This window comes from Bos indicus x Bos taurus, chromosome 12, assembly GCF_003369695.1.
Source record: "Bos indicus x Bos taurus breed Angus x Brahman F1 hybrid chromosome 12, Bos_hybrid_MaternalHap_v2.0, whole genome shotgun sequence".
Lineage (NCBI taxonomy): Eukaryota > Metazoa > Chordata > Mammalia > Artiodactyla > Bovidae > Bos > Bos indicus x Bos taurus.
The window spans coordinates 47,145,220-47,167,977 of NC_040087.1; the positions used below are offsets into that span (position 1 = coordinate 47,145,220).

The 22,758-nt window shown below is 39.4% G+C and overlaps 2 protein-coding genes across 6 annotated transcripts in view; one reads left to right on the top strand and one right to left on the bottom strand.

Annotated features, from left to right (window-relative positions):
- Positions 1 to 19,032, top strand: part of BORA (bora, aurora kinase A activator) — a 28,451-nt gene extending 9,419 nt beyond the window's left edge. For 3 of the 5 annotated variants that reach the window (XM_027557671.1, XM_027557674.1, XM_027557673.1), the window contains exons 5-13: positions 1,212 to 1,293; positions 7,649 to 7,714; positions 8,464 to 8,520; positions 8,933 to 9,159; positions 9,709 to 9,765; positions 10,070 to 10,202; positions 12,452 to 13,062; positions 17,336 to 17,467; positions 18,713 to 19,032. In XM_027557671.1, the coding sequence (XP_027413472.1) occupies positions 1,212 to 1,293; positions 7,649 to 7,714; positions 8,464 to 8,520; positions 8,933 to 9,159; positions 9,709 to 9,765; positions 10,070 to 10,202; positions 12,452 to 13,062; positions 17,336 to 17,467; positions 18,713 to 18,778 (1,431 nt within the window). In that variant the 3' untranslated portion in view covers positions 18,779 to 19,032. The remainder of the gene's footprint in view (positions 1 to 1,211; positions 1,294 to 7,648; positions 7,715 to 8,463; positions 8,521 to 8,932; positions 9,160 to 9,708; positions 9,766 to 10,069; positions 10,203 to 12,451; positions 13,063 to 17,335; positions 17,468 to 18,712) is intronic. The other 2 variants (XM_027557672.1, XM_027557675.1) reach the window with 1 other exon arrangement.
- The window catches only part of DIS3 (DIS3 homolog, exosome endoribonuclease and 3'-5' exoribonuclease), a 28,275-nt gene continuing 24,498 nt past the window's right edge, over positions 18,982 to 22,758 (bottom strand). Inside the window, exon 21 of the mRNA XM_027557666.1 lies at positions 18,982 to 22,244. Coding sequence (XP_027413467.1) covers positions 22,161 to 22,244 — 84 coding nt within the window. The 3' untranslated portion in view covers positions 18,982 to 22,160. The remainder of the gene's footprint in view (positions 22,245 to 22,758) is intronic.

Here is a 22,758-nt window from a genome sequence, read left to right on the forward strand (position 1 = left end):
GCTCTGTCTCCACTTGTTAGAGTACACTGACCAGTGGTGTGCTGATAAATATATAACAACTGGCCCTCTGACTGTGGGGGAAGTATGAGTGTTAGTAATCTGCTGTCCATAACACAAATACTCCAGCCATGGCCAGCTTCAGTTTAGTGATTATGACATCGCTGAATGGGAAAAGAAATGTATGTGGTACACCATTGTATGCAGGCGTTCTACCACACAAATACAAAAGACAGTAAGTCCCCTACATTCGAACCTTCAAGTTGCTAACCAGAACCTGTGCCATCAACGTCAGGCATGAGTGAAATTGCAGCTTGCCCTCCGTCTCCTGTTGCTGACGATCCTTCAGCTCTACCCTCTCCCACCTCCTCCCCCTCCTCCAGTCAGTAACTCTTCTTGTCTTTTCACTTATGCCAGCTGTTGTACTATTGTACTTTCCAAGGTACTATACTGTAAGATTCAAAGTGTTTTCTTAATTTTTTTATTTGCTTTTTCTGTGTTATTTGTGTGAAAAGTATTATAAATCTATGACAACACAATACTATATAGATGACTGTGTTAGTTGGGTACCTAGGCTAACTTTGTTGGACTTACGAACAAATTGGACCTGCGAACTTGCTCTTGAAACAGAACTCATTCATATGTAGGGGACTCTCTGTAAATAACCTCAGGAGCATAGATATTGTTACATGTAGTAAAATAATTACCAAGCGATGATTTGGGTTTTTATTTTTTAATATAATTTATTTGTTTACATAATTTTAATGTTGGCTTTGTTTGACAACTGATCCACAGGATTCCTGAAAATTTAATAATCAGATTTTGAGACTCAGGACAAGGTAGCTCCAGCACACCTCCTCTTGGTTTACACATATACGTCTGTCTTCCTTTATTCCTTCCCTCTTCATCCTCCCTTTCGTCAACCTCATCCTTCCCTCCAAAAAAACTGGGGGAGAAATGAAAGATATTTTCTTTGTGAATAATACCCTTAGCTTAATTTGCAAATTTCAAATGTAAGGGGTTGATTTGAAGCTTTAAACCTTCTCTTTATATATACTTTAAATTTCGCCCATTTCACTTTGCTCACTTGGGCTTTAAGTATTAAATTTTAAAATATAACTATAAAGTCAGTGTGTAGCATGTTTGATGGTTATTTAGCACAACTACCTTTTCCTATTTCATATGCCTAATTGAAGGACTTTTAATTCTCCTAGTTTTTCACTAAGGATGTCATCGTACCCTCTCCTTGGACTGATCATGAAGGGAAACAGCTTTCAGAGTATCATTCCAGTAAATGTGAGTGTATTAAAAATTGTATGAATAAAACTCATAAAAATAGAAAGCAGTGATTGTAAAACAACATGTATAGTGAAGTATCAGTTTATCTGCTTTGGGAGGAAGCTTGCTATAAAATTAAATTTCTGGGATACCAGGTTTAACTATTTAAAAGTAAGGATTCAAAACTTGACTAAAATTTACACAGTTCTTTTTTTTAGCCATTCTTTTCTGAATTTAATTTTTTCTTCATGATCATTGTGAATATCAAGTTATAATGATGGTTATAGAGACCCATAGACACAGAAATAGTATTGGATATAGATCTGAGTTGTTAATGATTTTTGCAGTGATTTTGAAGGTTAGTTTTTTTAATGAAATCCTTAAATTGCTTTGTTTTTTGCTAGTTTGCTGGTTTCTTATAGTAGTAGAGGAGGAATGGGCATTTATATGACCTCTGGGGTAGTGTACTACGGCCAATTATCTGCAAAGTTAATAAGGAAACTGAAGGTCAAGCCAACAATCTTTCAAATGTTTTTCTACCTCCAGGAAATGGTTACTTACTGTCCTGAGTTGTGAGCAGTGTTCAAATATTACTTCTATATACACATCTCTCATTGGAATTGCTACTCTTCAGAATAACACACATTAATAGGACATAGTATAAGAGGGAATATTAGTCCTGTTCTTTATCAAAACACAACAGTTTTTTGTGTTTTGGAAAGATGGAAAGATGGGTCGATCACTTTTCATGTGCCCAGTGTTCAGTGCTTTCAGTATTCTTGCAACAGCTTGTATGAAATAGGTGCTGTTATTGACCTCATTTTATAAGTGAGAAAAACTAGTTTTTGAAAGGTTAGAGCACCTGTCCAGGGTTACAGAAATAAGGTGTCAGAACCTGGCTTTAAAGTGAAGCATTTCTTAGTTCAGATTCTGTACTCAGTTCAGATTCGTTACAAAGTAAAGGTGGTGTGCAATAGCCAGTGGACCTGGGTTGTAGCCCTTCTGTATTATAAGCCGGAAGGAGTGATCTTGATCAACTTTCTCAGTGCCTTTGGCCTCAGTTTTTTATTTCTAAAATCAAGGAGTTAAACAAGATGGTTATATGTTAACATCCCTCCCAGCTCAGAAATTCTGTATCCAAGGTAACATCTTCATAGATACTAGGTTCCCTGCCCCCAATTTTTTAATGTTGGATTTTTGAACAGGTGAATCAACCTTCTTACGTGATCTTATTTTTAAACATTTTATACTTAAAGTATCCTGTTTTAAAGTGATGTGAATCAGGAAGATGCTAGAAATACCACACATAGCCTCTTTGGTATAGTCACCAAGCCCATGATGACAGAGTGTTGTGGCTGATCAGGGGAGCTGTGCTGTCCAATATGGTGTTGGAAGACAGTTCAGTTCTCTGTGGGTCTCTCATTTCTATACGTCTCATGAAGGGTGGCACGGACAGGTTTTGTTCCAAACTATCTTTTCAAGGATGTTTGTATTGTGAACATCCTTGGAGAATAGAGAGAGAGCATCCTTCTGGAGCAGAAGGTAGGTTTGTGTTGATGTCTGATATAATAGTGTGGTACTGTTTCCCTCTGGAGCAAGTTGGGTTGCAGCTTATAAGAATGGGATTTCCTAAGCTCAGGGTTCCTTGGTTGGGAACACAGACCGTCTGTGTGTGCTGTATCTGCCAGGGCTGTTTCGTACCACTTCTTTAGGATTGATGGTCAAAGAGAACTGATGTGAACATGAAGCTCATGCTGCCTGCTATGCTGAGAATAATGAAGTCCTCCGTCTTTGACCCGAAGCCTTATGACTTCAGCCAGTGTCCATGGAACGCTGACATGCTAACTTGTCAGACCCTTCATAGTTCTTGACATATAGTAGCTATTAGCCACATGTGGCTATTTAAATTTGAATAAACTAAAATTTGAATTTCGGTTTCCTGGTCATACATTCACATTTCAGGTGCCCAGTAGCCTCACCAAGTGGCGACCGTGTTGGCCCCAGATACAGAACTTTTCCATCATCACAGAAAAACCTCTCCTGGAAAATGTGACCTTAGAATAGAGGATGGCAACCTCTATCTGTAAAGGACCAATTATTAAATATTCTATGCTTTGCAGACCATACTGTTGCTGCTGCAACCACTCAGTTCTACTGTACCATGAAAGCAACACTGATGATACATAATGAATGAGTGTGGAGGTGTTCCAGTAAAACTTTATTTACAAAAAAAGGCAACAACACAGATTTGGCCCATGGGCAATCATTTGCTGACCCTTTCTCTAGAGTAATACTGTCTGAGTTTGAGCTGTGCTGTATAGCAGTAAAGTTTAGCAGCTGTGTGACTTTATGTGAGTTACTTAGCTGTTCTGTGCCTCACTCTCCTTACCTATGAAATGATGGTTGTTGGGAAGATTAAATGAGATGATACCTCCAAGACCGCATACTTAGCATGTGGTAAGTGCTCAGTATTGTTTACCTAAAGAGTAATAAAGGAAATTGTGAGTCACGGGGGAAAATGATTTTGTTTGTACATGTGGACTTTATGCTGTCAACTTTTACTATTCCAATATGTATGTAGCAGGGTGCTTTCAATGAGTGTACTTGTTTTATTTATGGACTTAAATGAGAATTTCTTAGAAAAGTATACACAGGCTGAGAATTTCTGAGCTAAAGACAGTGTGTTTATCTGACTTGATTGTGCAGAGCTAGAGTGCTCTCCAGAATGACCACACACCCTGCATGCCCACCCGCAGTGTTTAGGATTCCCGTGTCTCTACATCCCTGCCAACACTTGGCTTTCAGATTTGTGCCATTCTAATGCGTTGGGGCTTCCCTGGTGGCTCAGTGGTAGTGAATCCACCTGCCAGTGCATGAGACCCAGGAGATGTGTTTGATCCCTGGGTTGCTGGAGAAGGAAATGGCAACCCACTCCAGGATTCTTGCCTGAAAATCGCATGGGCAGAGGAGCTTGGCAGGCTACAGTCTATGGTGTAACGGAAGAGACGTGACTTAACAACAACAGTGGTTTGTTTGACATTCTAAATGATTGTTTTAATTTTCATTTCTCATATGCTCACAGCTTTTTTATTTCCTTTTGTAAAATCCCTATTTATAAATCATCCTTATTGGAGTTGTCTTTTTCTCTTTTCCTTTTAATTGCTAAGGTACTTTGTGTAGTTACATTAGAAGTTCCATTAGTTCTAAACATTTCACATGTCATCTCCTGTCACATGTGTTACTTTTGTTTTGATGTCCTTGGTTGTGTGGGAATTCTTATTTTGTTGTAATCAAATCCATGTATGTTTCCTCATTTGATTGTGGTCTTAAAGTTATGGAGTCCTTTTAGAGGAAACAACTGAGGAGACAACTGCTATTCAGTTGAACAGTGTTGGGATAATGCCAGAGTCGGGGAATTGGGAAGAACAGTTAGGAAAGGGTTTTAGAAATACCTACAGGTAAGAAAGAGAGCCTGTTTGTTTTTTATGTTACTCAAATAATGTTTGGTTGGAGGAAAACTGCTAGGTTTTATTTACACCATTAAGATGTTTGGTGAAAAAGTATGAAAGTGTTAGTCACTCAGTCATGTCGAACTCTTCTCTGAGAGCTGTGGATGGTAGCCTGCCAAGCTCCTCTGTCCATGGGATTTTCTAGGCAAGAATACTGGAGTAGGTAGCCATTCCCTTCTCCAGGAGACCTTCCCACTCCAAGGACTGAACCTGGGTCTTCCGCATTACAGGCAGTTTCTTTACCCTCTGAGCTACCAGGGAAGCTCCTTACGGTGTTTGAACTCCAGCCTAAAGACCAAAAACCCTAATGTTATAGGGGTTTTGCAGCAAAGCACCTTTATTACTTTTGCCTTATAGAAGGTCACACTGCCTACAGCAAAGAAGGCATTTGAATCTAGAATTTTATTTATTTTATCTTTCACCATTCTGATAGTAGACCTTTAATGAGATAGATAGAGACTTTAAATTATCCACCCACTCACTCATTCACCCATTTATTTACTACCTGGTGATTTTTCAATTTAAGAAGCTTAATACTAGTCATTACCTTTATATTTTTTAAAAAATTATGTGCACCATATCTTTGACTCCTGTCTTGAGGGGAGGAAAAAAACTGAGTGCAGTTTTACTGATCAAATTGCAGTTTCTGTCAAAATGGCCTAGCATTTTAATTCCAATAATTTATACCCATTAAGAAATATTTATTTATGGCAGCTCTGGGTCTTTGTTGCTGTGCGTGGACTTTCTCTGGTTGCAGGAAGCAGGGGTTATTCTCTAGTTGCTGTGTGAGGGCTTCTCATTGTGGTGGCTTCTCTAAGCACAGGCTCTAGGGCTTCAGGCTCAAGTAGTTGTGGCTCGCAGGCTCTAGAGCACAGGCTCAGTAGTTGTGGTGCACAGGCTTAGTTGCCCCACAGTTTGTGGAAACATCCCTGGACCAGAAACTGAACTGATATTCCCTCCCTTGGCAAGCAGATTCTTAACCACTGGCTCACCAGGGATATCCTGTCCATACCTATTTTGAAAAAGCATCTAGCCGCCGAGGATCTGCTGAGGACATTGACATTAGCTAACGTGTCCCCAACCTTTTAAGGTTGACATAGAGACCAACCCTGCTCCCCTTAAAAAGGATCTTTTGATGCCTCCTTAATTGCTATGGTAATCCTTGAGTTTTAGCCTTGTGGGGTTTCCCTGGTGGGTCAAATGGTAAAGAATCTGCCTGCAGCGCAGGAGACCTAGGTTCAGTCCCTGGGTTGGGAAGATGCCCTAGAGAGTGGAATGGCAAACAACTCTAGTATTCGTATCCTCAGTTCAGTTCAGTCGCTCAGTCATGTCCCACTCTTTGCGACCCCATGACCTGCAGCACGCCAGGCCTCCCTGTCCATCACCAACTCCCGGAGTCCACCCAAATCCATGTCCATTGAATCAGTGATGCCATCCAACCATCTCATTCTATGTCGTCCCCTTCTCCTCCTCCCCCAAATCTTTCCCAGCATCAGGGTCTTTTCAAATGAGTCAGCTCTTTGCATCAGGTGGCCAAAGTATTGGAATTTCAGTTTCAACATCAGTCCTTCCAATGAATACCCAGAACTGATCTCTAGGATGGACTGGTTGGATCTCCTTGCAGTCCAAGGGACTCTCAAGAGTCTTCTCCAACACCACAGTTCAAAAGCATCAATTCTTTGGCGCTTAGCTTTCTGCACAGTCCAACTCTCACATCCATACATGACCACTGGAAAAACCATAGCCTTGATTAGACAGACCTTTGTTGACAAAGTAATGTCTGCTTTTTAATATGCTGTCTAGGTTGGTCATAACTTGCCTTCCAAGGAGTAAGCGTCTTTTAATTTCATGGCTGCAGTCACCATCTGCAGTGATTTTGGAGCCCAGAAAAATAAAGTCTGACACTGTTTCCACTGTTTCCCCATCTATTTCCCATGAAGTGATGGGACCAGATGCCATGATCATCGTTTTCTGAATGTTGAGCTTTAAGCCAACTTTTTCACTCTCCTCTTTCACTTTCATCAAGAGGCTTTTTAGTTCTTCACTTTCTGCCATAAGGGTGGGTGCCATATGCATATCTGAGGTTATTGATATTTCTCCTGGCAATCTTGATTCCAGCTTGTGCTTCTTCCAACCCAGCATTTCTCATGATGTACTCTGCATATAAGTTAAATAAGTAGGGTGGCAATATACATCCTTGATGTACTCCTTTTCCTATTTGGAACCAGTCTGTTGTTCCATGTCTAGTTCTAACTGTTGCTTCCTGACCTGCATACAGGTTTCTTAAGAGGCAGGTCAGGTGGTCTGGTATTCCCATCTCTTTCAGAATTTTCCACAGTTTATTGTGATCCACATAGTCAAAGGCTTTGGCACAGTCAATAAAGCAGAAATAGATGTTTTTCTGGAACTCTCTTGCTTTTTTGATGATCCAGTGGATGTTGGCAATTTGACCTCTGGTTCCTCTGCCTTTTCTAAAACCAGCTTGAACATTGGAAGTTCACGGTTCACATATTGCTGAAGCCTGGCTTGGAGAATTTTGAGCATTACTTTGCTACCATGTGAGATGAGTGCAATTGTGCGGTAGTTTGAGCATTCTTTGGCATTGCCTTTCTTTGGGATTGGAATGAAAACTGACCTTTTCCAGTCCTACTGCTCCAGTCTTACGTTCTTATCCTAGTGCTCCCCCAAGTTGAAAATAAATAAATTTAACAGAAGCTTGTCAAATTTTATATTTACATATGCAGGCATTTATTTTTTTAAATGTAAAATAAAAGCTTCCACACTTAATTTTTTTTTTCTGGAAAAAGTAACCCTAAAGTAAATGAATAGGAAATTTAAGATTTTTCACTTAGAATGTTTTATAGGTATCAACACAAATAATGAATCTCCAGTTGGAAGAAAGCTGACCATCCATTCTGAGAAAAGCAATGGTGAGTGTGAATATAAACTGGAAAAGAAATATGTTCTATACTAATGCAACATTTAATATTAAATTCAGTTCATGGGATAACATTTCACTCTGGAATTGAAATTGTTTGCTTTTTATAAGTGAGCTTTATGAAAACTGACCTTGTGAAAGTGAAGTCGCTCAGTTGTGTCCGACTCTTTGCGACCCCATGGACTGTAGCCTATCAGGCTCCTCTGTCCATGGGATTTTCCAGGCAAGAGTGCTGGAGTGGATTGCCATTTCCTTCTCCAGGGGATCTTCCCAACTCAGGAATTGAACCCGGGTCTCCCGCATTGCAGGCAGGTGCTTTTCCGTCTGAGCCACCAGCGAATATTAATAGATCCATCTGGCCATGTTTGAGGAACGACAGTAGTGTGTTATGTTGTGCTGCAAAGCCTGTGGATTGATTTTTGGTTTTGGAAGGCATTCTTTTGAAACTTTGTTAGTATTGGGAAATCTGTCCCCAGATTTAAGCCGGCTGCTTTTTTTGATTCATGTGCCAACAGCACAACCAGGAGTTAACTTTTAGCATTTATGGGTTCACATCAGCGTTAGAAAGTGAGGGAACCTGTCTATGGGAAGATGGTATGGAATGGGATGCATAAAGGAAATGACCAAGTTTGGCTGGAGCATCATGGGGAGACAGTTGATTGGGAAGCCCGTACTGAGCTGCATGTTAGGTGCTTGTGTTGATTTAACCATGTTTGTATTTATTTGTCTGCTTGCTTCCAGCTGCTTGCCAGACATTGCTGTCTCTTCCTGTGGATTTTAATTTAGAGAAGATATTAGGTAAGTATTGTATTTGTTTAAACCTTTAATAACTTAAATAAAAGATTTTGTTTTAATGCTTTTTTGTAAATGGGGATCTGTGGCAATACCTCTTTTTAAAGAGGTGGGGAAGCCATCCTGGAATTTCTAATTTTTCTTTAATAAGGCCTGAATTAGCCTTTTTGTCATAATGAACTTAACTATAGACATAAACTATTCACAGACACATCTTATTGATACTACCCATACTAATAAGGAAACACTGAAAAAAGGATTTCAAACAGCATCTATGCAGTTAAACTTTTTCCCTCTTTTTGGAAAACAAATTCAAACATAATACAAACTGTTTAAAAAAAAAAAATCAGACAAGTAAAATATAACTGCTCTTTCGAATGACTAGCTCTGCCTTTTATTCCGTTAATATTAAATGTAGGTGACTATTTTAGAGCTGATGAATTTGCAGATCAGTCTCCTGGAAACCTCAGTTCTTCATCCCTCAGAAGAAAGCTCTTTTTAGATGGCAACGGAAGTATCTCTGACTCCTTACCTCCAGCTTCTCCCAGAAGTCCTCGTAGTGGTGCCCAGACGTCACTTGAGGTTTTTTATTCAATAGAGTTATCTCCTGTGCAGTGTAGGAGCCCTGTGCAGACCCCGAGTTCGGTAAGAAGTGGATTAACAGTGGCTGGTTGGCTGGCTGTAGGCATCTTGGACCTAGAAGTTCCTGTTGCTCTCAAGAGGAGTGATTCGTTGTCTGTTGGGTTTTCTATTTCATGTGGGTTAGCCCAGTTCACATTTTGTCATTAGGTATAGGAATGGTTTTGGTCACTCTCCAACTGTGTATTTAGAGGTAAATGAGTCTCAAGAAATTTCAGCGTAAGATATTTACTGAATTATGGGAGATTTTCAGCATAACACAACTAGATTGGTAGTAGTGGAGTAACTTAATTTTTTTCATAAACTGCTACTTAGTATAATGGTTTGTGTAAATATGGTATATTTTTATTTTGTCTGTCTAGTATATTCTGTTTCAAAATTTTGGAACAGTCTTCTTAACTATCCTCACAAGATGCCTTGCCTTTTGGTGTCTTTTTTTTTTTTTTTTAAACCTTTTTTCTTCTAATAAGTATAGGTAACTTACATTGTTGTGTTAGTTTCAAGTGTACAGCAAAGCGATTCAGTTATACATATGTATGTATCTATTTTTTTCAGATTCTTTTCCCACGTAAGTTATTACGAAATATCGAGTATAGTTCCCTGTGCTATACAGTAGGTCCTTGTTGCTTAACTATTTTATATATAGTAGTGTGTGTGTGTTCATCCCAGACTCCTTGTTTATCCCTCCCTGCCTTCCCCTTTGGTCACCATAAGCTTATTTTCTGTGCCGATGGGTCTGCCTTTTGGTGTCTTGCCTTTTGCCACAAAGCAAAGGTGGCATCTTGCTCTCTGATGACTAACCAGAATTATACAACTCAGCTTATAAATGTGTTTTGAAAATAAAGACAAGTAGCACTTGGTGTAACAGAGCTAAGGAGGAGAACCCTGTAATTTTGTTTATTTAATTTTATCACAGGGGCAGTTTTCTTCTAGCCCTATTCAGGATAGTGCAAAAAGATACAGTTTGGGAAGCATCACCAATCCTTCACCAATTTCTTCACCCACTTTCTCACCAGTTGCATTTCAAATAGGAAAGACACCACTCTCAGGTATGTCTTGTAATAAAATGCCCAATTAAAATTTTTATATTATCAGTATTTATTATTACAGAGGCTTTTTTTAGCTTGTTCTAACTATAGAGTTCCAAATGACTACTAACCCTTTTGAAATTTAGAAACCTGGGGTGTTTTTTTTTTTTTTTTTTTTAAACAAAAGGAACAGTTTATTTTCAAAGACTGAAATTCTCAGCAAGGTTTTGCTCTCATGTCAGATACACGTAATTAGACTAGCACTATTTATATCAAATATCTTACAAGCAGAATCAAAGAAAGATGGCAGTTGTAGAGATAAGTTGGTTTTGGAGTGCCCTCCACTGTGTAATCAGACTTTGGTAATCAGATATGTGGGCTTCTCAGGTGGTAAAGAACCATCTGTCAATCCAGGAGACATAAGAGATTGAAGGACAGAGGAAGGAGCCTGACGAGCTACAGTCCATAGGGTCGCAAAGAGCTGGACACAAGTGACTTGGCACACACACACAATCAGATATTTATATTTTGTAAAACTGTATTTGTTTGCATAAGGTTTTTAGGTGATTATCGTATGGCGGGATTTACATATTTCTCTTTACACCATATCAGTTTCTTTTAAAAAAAATTACAGCACTTGTTGAAAATCATTCCCAATTTACAAAAATCTGTTCATGGTAAATACAGTTAGAAAACTGAAAACTATTTTTGTTGGTCTTCCCCTTATATGTGTTCATGTATATATGTGTATATATATCTCCACTCATGTGTGAACACACACACACATAGTTCTATATCCTGCTTTTTTCACAAAGCATTTTATTATAAGTATTCATAAGTCATCCAGGTCATTTATTATTGTCTGAAACCATGATTTTTGAATCACTGTATGATATTCCATTTCACGGATGTACCTTTGTCTTTAATCATAGGTAAACATTTAGATTATTTCTAATTTTTCCTTGTATATACATTGTATTGTATATATTTATTTCTTTAGGTTAAAATCTCAGAAGTAGAATTATTTGGTGAGAGGGATGACTATTTTTAAGCTCTTGAGGAATTTTGTCAAATTTTCTTCCTAAGAAGTTGCACCAGTTGAAATTGTCATCAGTGGTGTGTGAGGAAGTTATTTCCCCCCATCTAGCAACACTGATCTTCCCAGTGTTCTTTTTGATGTTTTTTACTGTTTGATTCTTTATGATGTTTGTTGATTCAGTGCATTACAAAAAGGTCTCTTAATGCTTTAATTTCTGCATCTTTAATTTATTACAATGTAGAATTCTTTCCAAATATTTGTTGGTCATTTGTTTGGGAAGGTGAAGGAATTATGAGTTCAGACATCAGAATTTTTGTTCAACAAATGGCCACTCATTGCTTTAATTTCCCTACTCTTTATTATTTGTGTGGCCAAACACTTCATGAGTTCATTTACCATTGGGAGGATTGTTTATGTGCTTTGCCCATTTTTAAAACTTTTGTTTTTATTAAGCTAATGAAGTGTTGTAAAAAACTATTAACTTTTAAGGCATTTTTATAGTTTCATTTACCATCGTTAAGCTCTTTATTTTTGCAGACCTTGTTGCGCAATCTTTTGTTTGCCTTTTAATGTTGCTTACAGTGTCCACCTGGGGCTTCCCAGGTGGCACTAGTGGTAAAGAACCCGTCTGCCAATGCGGGAGACATAAGAGACACAAGTTCAATCCCTGGGTTGGGAAGATCCCCTGGAGGAGGGCATGGCAACCCACTCCAGTATTCTTGCCTGGAGAATCCCCATGGACAGAGGAGCCTGGCGGGCTACCGTCCATAGAGTTGCACAGAGTCGACACGACTGAAGGGACTTAGCACTCAAGCAACTTAGCACGCAAGCATGGGTAGTATTTTACCTAAAGACAAACAGATTATTACATATTTCATTTACCAGGTTATTTTGCAGCTGTCAGCTGGTTTGTTCTATATCTTGGATTTGAACAGCATTGCTGTAACAATATGTTTGTGAGGAAATGATTTTCAGGGAATAAAATATTTTGTTTAACTACAAAAGGGAAAGCGCCAGAGTTTGAAGAGCCTCGCCCTGCCTATGGATACACATTTGTTTGTGATGTTATTTTTGACACCAAGATTTCGCTTTAGGAAACACCACCACTGTTAGAGACATCCGGTTTTGCTGTCGTGGACTGTGATGATGACCATTTAGTAATGGCTTTTCCGTTTCACATGAGGTGACTTTTCCTTCCCCATCCATTTTTTTTCCCCTCCCTATCTTTTAGAACAAAGAAAGTTTGCTTTTCATTCTCCTGATGCTTCATCTGGAACCAATTGTAATGGGATTACCAATCCATATATCAGAAGTCCTTACATAGATGGCTGCTCACCAATTAAAAATTGGTCTCCTATGAGACTGGAGATGTGCAGAGGAGGTGCCCAGTATCGGACCTCACTGATTCGAGTTCCTTTCACTCTTGAGGCTCGTAGCGAAGAAGAAGAAGACCAGGCAGCTGTTCCTTCCACAGACGCCTCAGCCCCAGTCACGGGCATGGCTGGAGTCCACCTGCCGCAGTTGGGCAGTGACACGTCTCCGTGCGGTGCGCACTTGGTGGTGACCGCCATGTCTATTACCCAGAGCCAGTCCGGAGCTTCTGAGAAAGAACTGGAACTGCTGCAGGATGTGGAGAGTGAGAAGAAGAATAACACTGTGGACATGGTCGATCCCATCGAGATAGCCGATGAGACCACCTGGATTAAGGAGCCAGTTCATAATGGGAATTTACCCGCGGCAGATTCTGTGAGCGGGATGGCTTTCAGTATTGAAAACTCTCACATGTGCTTGTCACCTCTCGCAGAAAGCAGTGTCCTTCCCTGTGAAAGCAGTAACATTCAGGTAAGGCGTTTGAATGTTCTGGAGTCCTTTCCTTGCTTCCTTGGTGTTCTCTAGCCTTTTCTTCCTAAGATTATAGTAAGAAAGAAAATGGGTTTGGGACCTAGCCTTCCCGTGATTAAGACTCCTGGCTTCCACTGTAGGTGGGGTGGGTTTGATCCCTGGCCAGCAGCTAAGACTGGACATGTCCTGGGTCATGGCCAAAAAAAGAGAGAAAGACAGAGAGAGAAAGAAATAGGCTAAATGTGAAACCTATAGCATTATATATTGTTTTCTTGAATCAGCACTAGATGATATCAAGAGGGTTGTCTTCTTTGGCCTGGTGATGCATATTTAATAATCATATTCACTGATAATTCTATGGAGTAGGAAAAAAGAGCAGATAACTGCTAGAGTCTGGCAACTTCTCAGGGTTCACCTTTCTTTCCTGTGGAGCTAGTTCCAAAGGAATTCAGTTTGTGGTATAGCTTTGTATTCTAAAAATACAATAGTTTCGGTTTTTCTTTTATATGATTTAGGGAGAAGACATAGTTGAGAATAATTTTATGTATTTTTTTTTGTACTTTTAAAAAATGTGATTTATAACTGCCATTTTTCATTTAATCATACATTTCCTATTTTGTAGTATCAAATATCAGGAAGGCATGATTCATTTGACAAATGCGGTTCACAGCGAGCAGCTTCCTTTCAGAAAGACATTTGTTTCATTAATTGTCATATTCTTTGAGTTGGGAGTTTTGAAAGAACTTTAAAATAGTCAGAAAGGCAATTCTACCTCCAATTTCATAGTAACAATGTCTAACACTTACGTAGCTGTTAAAATATACCAGGCATTATTTCAAGTACTTTACATATGTTACTTTGTTTAACCTTCTTAATAATCCTATGAAATAGATGTACCCTTGTCCCCATTTTACAGATGAGGAAACTGAGGGTCAGAGAGGATCAGTAAATTGCCTTTGTAGTTAGTAAGTGGTCAAGCCAGGATTCCAATCTTGGCAGTCTGGCTTTAGAGTCCACATTCTTTAAGTTAATACTGATCCATAGTAATAGTTAATACTTACACAGTCTTCCACTGTGCCAGACACTCTGCCAGCCTCTTTATACCAATGTATCTAATCCTCACAACTCTATAATGCTATAGTGCTATCAGTTTTGACATGATAAAGTTTAAATCCCATGGAGAGATTTTTAAATGACTCCAAATTACATATACTGCTTTGCTTATATTTTATGCCTATATTGTCTATCCTAACTGCTAGGATCGTTGCTCAGAAAAATACACTAGAATCACCTTTACATATTCTAACTTCTGAATTTGGTTCCTAAATAAAGAAGCACATCAGGTCAAACTTAGTCTTAAAAGTATCGTTAACTTTTTTGCTCTCTTTTTTTCTTCCTTTCTTTCAGAACTCTTATAGAAGCACTAGAAAATACTTTCATAGGCATACAAATTAATCATCCAGTCCAACCACCCATTGGGAGCCTGTCTTACTGCTAAATTGCCATCCACTGTCTCCCTGAGTACGTGCAGGGATGTCCCAGCCTGTCTTAGAGGACTGCTCTCCCCTTTACAAGTCTCCTTCCTTAGAAGCTAGAACATAGTTCTTTCTGTCTGTGGTATCTACCAGTCAGTCTCAGCTTTACCTTTTGGGCTTTATCTGTTACCAGAAAATTTTGTAGTTTAGAAATATTTTCATACATTCTTTACTTCCAACCACAGAGGCAGCTCCTGATATTCAAAAATGGCCACGTTTCTCAGGGCCTTTTGACTTGCTTTGTTGTGACAGGTTGGCCTCCAGGCATGGAACACAGCTGTGTTCTTGGAGTATCCCTTCATCCTGAGAACTTCCTCAACCTCTCCCATGTTCCTGTGCCCCGTTCTCTTTCCAGGCTTGCTTTTCACTTGACTGCAACACATTTTCCAGTAGCTTTCTGAGGAAAAGTCCATTTTTCAAGATACTGCACTTCTGCTGGATTTATCTTTATTCTGTCACATTTGAGAATTTGGAAATAATTGCCCTTCAGACTTTGACGGCGTTGTTTCATTGATTCTGTTCTCAGTGTTGCTGGTGAAAGACCTGAAACCATTTGAGTGCTTCACCGTTTTGCACTGGTCTCATTTTACCCCTTTCTGGAGTTAAAGGGTCCTGAAATTGCAGTGATTCTTTGGTGTGGGTTCCTTTTCATCAGTTGTACTGGGCACTCAGTTCCTTGTGATCTGTAAACTCTTGCCCTTCACTTCTTGGATCTTTTCTTGAATATTATCTTCATTTTTCACTCTTCCCTTTAGAAGTTCTTTTGATTCTCTAATTTAAACAAATCTTTTCACTGTTTTTTGTTTTTAACTCCCTTTTGTTCTAATTTTGTGGAAATTTGCTCAACTTTATATAATAACCCTCTATTTTTATTTCTGCATCTTGAATTTCTAAGCTTTTTTTTTCTTATTGTTGCTTGTTTTGGCCTTGGCATTAATGCAGAAGTCTTGTGGCTGGCAAAGCATTGCGTGGTCTGGCCTTGGCTTTACTCTCCTGCTTTGTTTTGTTTCCCTTCCTTCTCTGTTTCAGTCACATTGGCTTTCCAGAGTTTGAAATACCGTGTTGCCTCCCCTGAGGCCTGTGGGGAGTGGTGAAGTGACCTGTGTCGTCTGTTGGCACACAGTAGGCACTGACATTAGTAGAGGCTTAGATGGGAGCTGGCAGGGGGCAAGGGAGGGGGTCAGCCACCATGTCACCTTTTGGGCTCCTATGAATCCTTTCCTTCCTAGAGAGTGGGGCAGACACCCTGTGTACCATCCTCCCTACATCACAAGGGTTTTGTTCAGATGGCATGTGAGTCCCAGGAGTGAACATGCATCCATCCCTGAAAACTGAAGACATTTTTCTTATGATAGAATGGACTTACTAGGCTATTCTGATGTTGGTGATTGGGGCAAATGTAGTTTTCCCTTAGCTGATTATAGTTGGCATATCAGGGGGTTAAGTGCAAGATGACTGCCTTGTGGGTTGTGTTGTTAGGCGTTCAGCACTGTGCAGTTAAGTGCAGTGTGTGCAGTGAATGGACAGAGGCAGGGGGGCCTCAACTCTTCCTGACCTCATCCCAACACTATGAAAGTTATCCTTCCCGAGCCTCAGTCTCCTCATCTGTGCAGTTAATAGGGTGTTGCAAGGAGAAAATGAGAATGATATTACACTGAGTACCATATGGGGCCTGGCACTTTTTTGTTGCTGCTGCTGCTAAGTTGCTTCAGTCGTGTCCGACTCTGTGTGACCCCCTAGATGGCAGCCCACCAGGCTCCCCCGTCCCTGGGATTCTCCAGGCAAGAACACTGGAGTGGGTTGCCATTTCCTTCTCCAATGCATGAAAGTGAAAAGTGAAAGTGAAGTCGCTCAGTCGTGTCCGACTCTTAGCGACCCCATGGACTGCAGCCCACCAGGCTCCTCCGTCCATGGAATTTCCAGGCAAGAGTACTGGAGTGAGGTGCCACTGGCACTTTTTTAGGCCCCCACAAAATAAATATTTATCCTATTTGTACCAAAATTGAAGTTTGCTAGAGTCCCTTTTTTTCTTTTGCTTTTTTGGGCTGTAACAGTGTGTTGTTGAATGCTACAATTTTAATTAAAATGAAAAGTTGAGCTAACATCTAGAGCTATTATATATACATGGTATTATTATGAAGGTAAGATTTTTTATTTCAACAAGAGTATAGGACATCTAAAAAATGTGTGTTGTTTTGAATCCTCTTAAAGGTACCATGCCTTTTAGGTAAATTTTATTTAGAGATGCAAGTAACCCTTTAGAGAGACAAGCTTAGTAAATAAATTGCAAGAAGTTGACTGTAATTTTTATTTTCATCCACCGGGTGTGAGCACAAAGTAACAGAAAAATATGTTCTTGGTGCCTTGTTCACTGATTTTAAAGAAAATTACAAGATGTATTTTATTAGAAGGAATTGTAGTAACTACTTTGAAGAACAAACAGTTCTATGTAGAACTACCTTTTATGTTTATATATTGCTTTTAAAATTCAATATAATCAATATTAAATACTACTTGTAGTGTTCAGTTGTGAATGATACAAAGTGATTTAATGTTTTTAAATGGTCTTTATATTTACTTATATAAGCCATATCTAATTATATATATAACATTTTATATAAATATTCTAAAATAAATTTACTTAAACATAAAAGTTTCTGAAAATAACTTTTGTGGTTAAGGTGAATTAGTTTGCGGTGTTATCTGTGGTGGTTTTTCTCTCTTCTCATTCCTGGCAGATGGATAGTGGCTATAATACACAGAATTGTGGAAGCAATATTATGGATACCATTGGAGCAGAAAGTTACTGCAAAGAAAGTGATGCACAAACCTTGGAAGTCGAGAACAAATCTCGAGTTTTTAATACAAAGGTATGGAAAAAACAGAGCAAGTTTGAAATGGTTGTAGTTTGTAAGTATTTTACTAAATGTGACTATTGTCAGCCTGTTTCTTTTCCCGATTTTGTTTAAAACTCCACTATCATCTTTATGCCTCATCCTGTCTTCATTTAACAGCAGGAGAAAGTGCTTCAGACCACTTTGTTTTCCTAAGTCTTCTGCTATGAGGAAGCATAAGAAGAGAGAGGTTGGGGTTGGCGGGGTCGGGGAGCTAATGCTACTTTAGAGCTGGGGCTGAAATTAGTTCCTTTAAGCTACAGGGCAACAGGAGGAGAGCGGGTCGAATAGGAGGGAGGCGGACCTTTTTGCCTAATATTGTCTCAAAGCTACACATAGAGAGTTTTGATTATTAGAGAGGGAAATAGTACAATTGAGAGATTCCACATCAACTAAGAACAGGCAAAGGAAAGGACTCTTAAAACCCGAGCCTTCAGAGGTAAGATATATGTATCTAAAAAGCTGAGTATTTATACAGAAGTACACTGTTGACAGAGACATTCACTGAACCTCGAAAGGACAGTTATGACTATATACAGGAGACCCTCCATATATCTGCCAGTTCCACATCCATTAATGCAGCCAACCTCAGATCAAAAATATTCGAGGGAAAAAAACTCCAGAGAGTTCCAAAAGCAAAACTTGAATTTGCCGTGTGCCAACTATTTACATGGAACTTTTATTTTATTTGCCACTATTTACATAGTATTTATACTGTATTAGGTATTTTAAGTAGATTAGAGAGGATTTAAAATATATGAGAGGATGTTTATATGTAAATATCAGTGCTGTGCCCTTTCATGTAAGGAACTTGACTATCCACAGATTGCAGTATCCTTGGGGGGTCCTAGAACCAATTCCCTATCAATACTGGGGACAACTGTATTCATATTTGAAGAATTCCATTATAACTTTAGGCACTAATCAGGAGAATCTGATTTTTATATGCCAATTTAACATGCAGGCTACACTATTTTACCTTTCCTCCATTTTATCATGAGGTGTGGGATACTAGTTGTCCATTTAAGAGCAAGCAAGCATTAAGATACAGGCAGTACTTTTATGGTACAGAACATTGATTTGTAACAAAATATGTTTTCACTATCCCTCTAGAGTGCATAAGAAAATATTTGCATCTAGGTTTTAAAGACAGTTCACATAATAATTGTATCCTTGAATGGTCCTTTTTAAACTGAAAATAAGGTTTTTCTTTTTTCACAGCAAGACCACTCAATGCAAAGGTGTTGGATGAAAACTTCAAACTTGCCTCAATGCAGCAGTCCTTAGGATACCTCTCTCAGAACCAAAGACTATCACTGGACAGCTCCTCATATTTTTTATGCATGGGATCAATAATGTGATCATGATTGGGGAAAAAACTGCTTCAACTAACATGCTGAGCTTTTTTCTTTCCCTCCTGAATGTGAAAAATCAAGGGCTTAATTCAGTGACACAGAAACAACAGAAAAGCTCCTGGAACTTTCAACAAGTTACTTCAGTACAGGTTCATTTTATTATCAATAAATATTTTTATATTGACATTGAGTGATGTGTTTAATAAAAACTTGAGTGACAACTTTGCTTCAGTCCTGCAGGGTCAATGAACTGCTTCTTAGCCTCACTGACAGTACTGATTTAGCATTAGTCTGGGAAGGTGTGGAACTGTGAAGGTGCTATGTTGTATTTTACATAAAAGTATGTGAATATACAGATGAATTCAAATTTGTAACCTTTGTGAAAGGAATAAATCTGATTAAGAAGAGAACTTACAAACTTCGTATTCAGGTTCAGAGTAAATATTCTTTACCTTTGGAGAATGTATACCCAGATTTTACAAATCACCTCTTAAAAAATGTCTCATTTAAGGAATAATAATTCACGTGTAGCCCTAGGAAATAAAGACACCCTCTCATCGTGTCACATCCTCCCTTCCTTCTGTGCACCTTGTAAACTTCCTGCCAGCCTGCAAGGCTTATTTCTTGCTGTGTACCTGCCTTATCCTCCCCTCAGGACCCTAACTATTAAAGCCATCAGCCACCAGTTCCACGGCTGCTAAGTGCGTTAGGAAGTCGAGTCCTCAGTCACAGGCTTTAACGTGTGTGGCTCAGTCCTGTCCGACTCTTTGCAACCACATGGACTGCAGCCTGCCAGGCTCCCGTCAATGTGATTTCCCAGGCACGAATACTGAAGTGGGCTGCCATTCCCTTCTCCAGGGGGTCATGGAAACTTCAAACAATCGTACATAAGAGGAATTCTAGATCCCAGGAGTAGGACTTCCTTGGTTGTGCTTTTTTAATAGCACAAGGCGGGAAAAAATGTAGCTGTGATTATAACTTGAATTCAAGTCCCTCCTCTGTCACTTATTACCCGAAATAGGCCATAAACCTCTATCAACCTCTCACCTGTTTGTTACATGGGGATAATAGTCTTTATCCAACAGGGCCTTTTAAATGAAATATTTATGTTGCTTACCATAAGAAATGGCATTTGAAGCATCTTAGATTATCAAGGAAAAGGCTTCAAGGGTGAAAATAAGGTTTCTGGTCATTTTGAGCTACTCAATAGGGACTAGAGCCTGAATTAGGACTTCCTTATAAAAGAGGCACAAGAGAAGAAATCTGGAAAGAGATACATGAGGTCAGTGTAGCCTTGTTTTAACCTGAAACCTTTTTCCTCAACCGTAGGAAGACCACGGCCCATGAGCAAAGAATCTTTAAATGGTGGGGAGAGGTGCCACGTGGAAATCAATTTTGTTAAACACATGAAAATTATGAAATTCAAATTTCCCCATGTGTAAATAAGGTTGGAAAGTAGCCATGCTCATCTGTTTACATAAACAGAAAGCAGTCCATGGCTGCTTTCTCTCTGCAAGAGCAGAAGGGTGGAGTGACACAAAGCACCTGGCTGGTGGAGGCTGACACGACTGGCCTTTGTGGACAAGGCTTGCTGACTGGCGCTGTAGGCTTAGTTCACTCATGGCTTTTCCTCTGACTGAAACAAGTTCTGCCGCACTATATGGATGTTTTCCTCAGTCCCAGGAAATGGGAACAATCATTTTATCAACTTATTGACCAGAGATCCATCTTTTGTTACCTGGAATGTTTCGATATTCACTTACATAGCATATTGCTGGCCACAGGCGGTCGTTTCTGCAGAAATCCCTGGGTCAGTAACGTATTTACAATTACTGAGTGCCTGGATGACTGTACATCTTGTAATTGCTCCCACTTGCTACACCTGCCGGTATGTGTGCTAGTCTCACTCAATGCCCTCCAAGCTCCTTCAAGGCAGAGATCGTTTGCTTGACTAGGGACAAGCCTGCTACACTGTCAGTACTTTGGAAATTGAATGAGCAAAGTAAAATGTTTTAGGGTATCTCTATCTTGCAGTAAGCCAGGCTTTCTTCCTGCAAACTTATCATGTGCAAAAGTTTAGGTGATTTGCACCATCTTCTCGGCACTATCTCAAAATGTTTTTGAAAATACTGACTTTATCATTAATAATCTTTGTGGTTGACAGAGCAGTTGTTACTGGCACACCAAATGCAACACTTCAGTCAACACCTCATACAACCCCTGCTTGCCCACATAATCTGATACAAATATATGCAATTTAAAAGCCATTAATTACCCCCTTTTTATAAGTTAACATGCTGTGACATTTAAAGTGCCATCTCTAAGCTTTCTTTGAACCCTAATGTGTTATTTTCAGGGACATATCTGAGCTGAAGGTCAAGACTGATGATCACATTTACCTGGTATTTAAAAAAATAACCATTTTCCCAGTCAGATCAAAATATTCTACTTCATTCCTTCACCAATTTCCCAGTCACATCTGTTTACGGAACACTAATAAAACGGAGGTTTTTAATAGCAAAGGAGTACAATGTAAGTTGTGGCCATATGTGTACAAGTTGCTCAGTCATGTTTGACTCATTGTGACTCTTCCCCCACCACCCCCGCCCCACTGACTGTAGCCCACCAGGCTCCTCTGTCCATGGGATTTTCCAGGCAAGAATACTGGCATAGGTTGCCATTTCCTCCTCCAGGGGATCTTCCCAACCCAGGGACTGAACCCACGTCTCTTGAGTCTCCTGCACTGGCAGGCAGATTCTTTACTACTATGCCACCTGGGACGCCCTAATATGAGGTAAATTAAAGATGGCAGAGGAAATTAAATGCTGAACACCCTGACAGCTCTGGACTTCATTGTCTTGAAATCTAAAAATTGCCATCCCATACAGTGACACCTTTCAAGACTTAGATTGTTCCTTGCTTCTAAAAATGTTATATTTTCTCCATAGGAAAATTAGTTTTTTTCTGTCAATAGTAGATAAATTATGCAAGACTCATCTCCTCTTCAGTGAGCAGGTGAGTGCTCCCTTTCAGTGATCTTCACAGATTCCCTCAGTTGCTGTCCTGTCACTATATAAGTGATGGTTATTCAATTGAGTTTTTCTGCATAAATAGTTCTTTAATCCTGAAAGGAAGCAGTATGATGGGACAGACACAGTCAACGGTTCAATAAAAATGCAAATTTTAAAATTCATTAAAATGTACTTAGAAGTAACAAACTATCTCACACACTTCTTAGGTTTACAAGTGTTCTCTCAAGATTCTCTTCGTTTTAAAGGAAACCAATCCTTGAAGTTTTTTGTGGTTGACTGTAGCTATTTTTGAAGCTTCTTCTTCTTTCTCTCTGGTTCATTAATGTCCATGTTTGAAGTATCAGCAGAAACACTTATTCCTGGTATCTAAAGTAATGCAAAATGGGAAAAACAGGTGAGTAAAAGCGTAACATGAAGAAACCTCAATCTAATCTTCCTCTTCTTCACTGACACTTTGAGGTTCAAAAAGATGGAGGGATGGTGGGGGGAAGGGGAAACAGTTTTCCACACAGTGTACGTATGTATGTGTATCACACACAAAAGAATAGTGCTTCAGAATGTAACAGGCAGACATGATCTTGAAAGACCGACGCCTATCGTTTGGAAAGGGTGTTTAGCCATAACACTCAGGTTCTCCCACTGACAGCCACTGTCAGCATTAGAGGCCTCAGGTGTGTTGGGGGCAGAACCAAGGTTAAGATCCAATGTCTTAGGGTGAATCACACTTTAAACTGCTTTTCAAAAGTGCAGATTTCAAAACTGGTAAAAATGAAGAACTAGGTAGATCTCAGGATTCCATTTGAGGAACCAAGGAACTCAGAAGCAGCCCAAGATGCCTGGGTTCCCGCGGCCTACGGACATCAGTGAGAAAATAGGATTT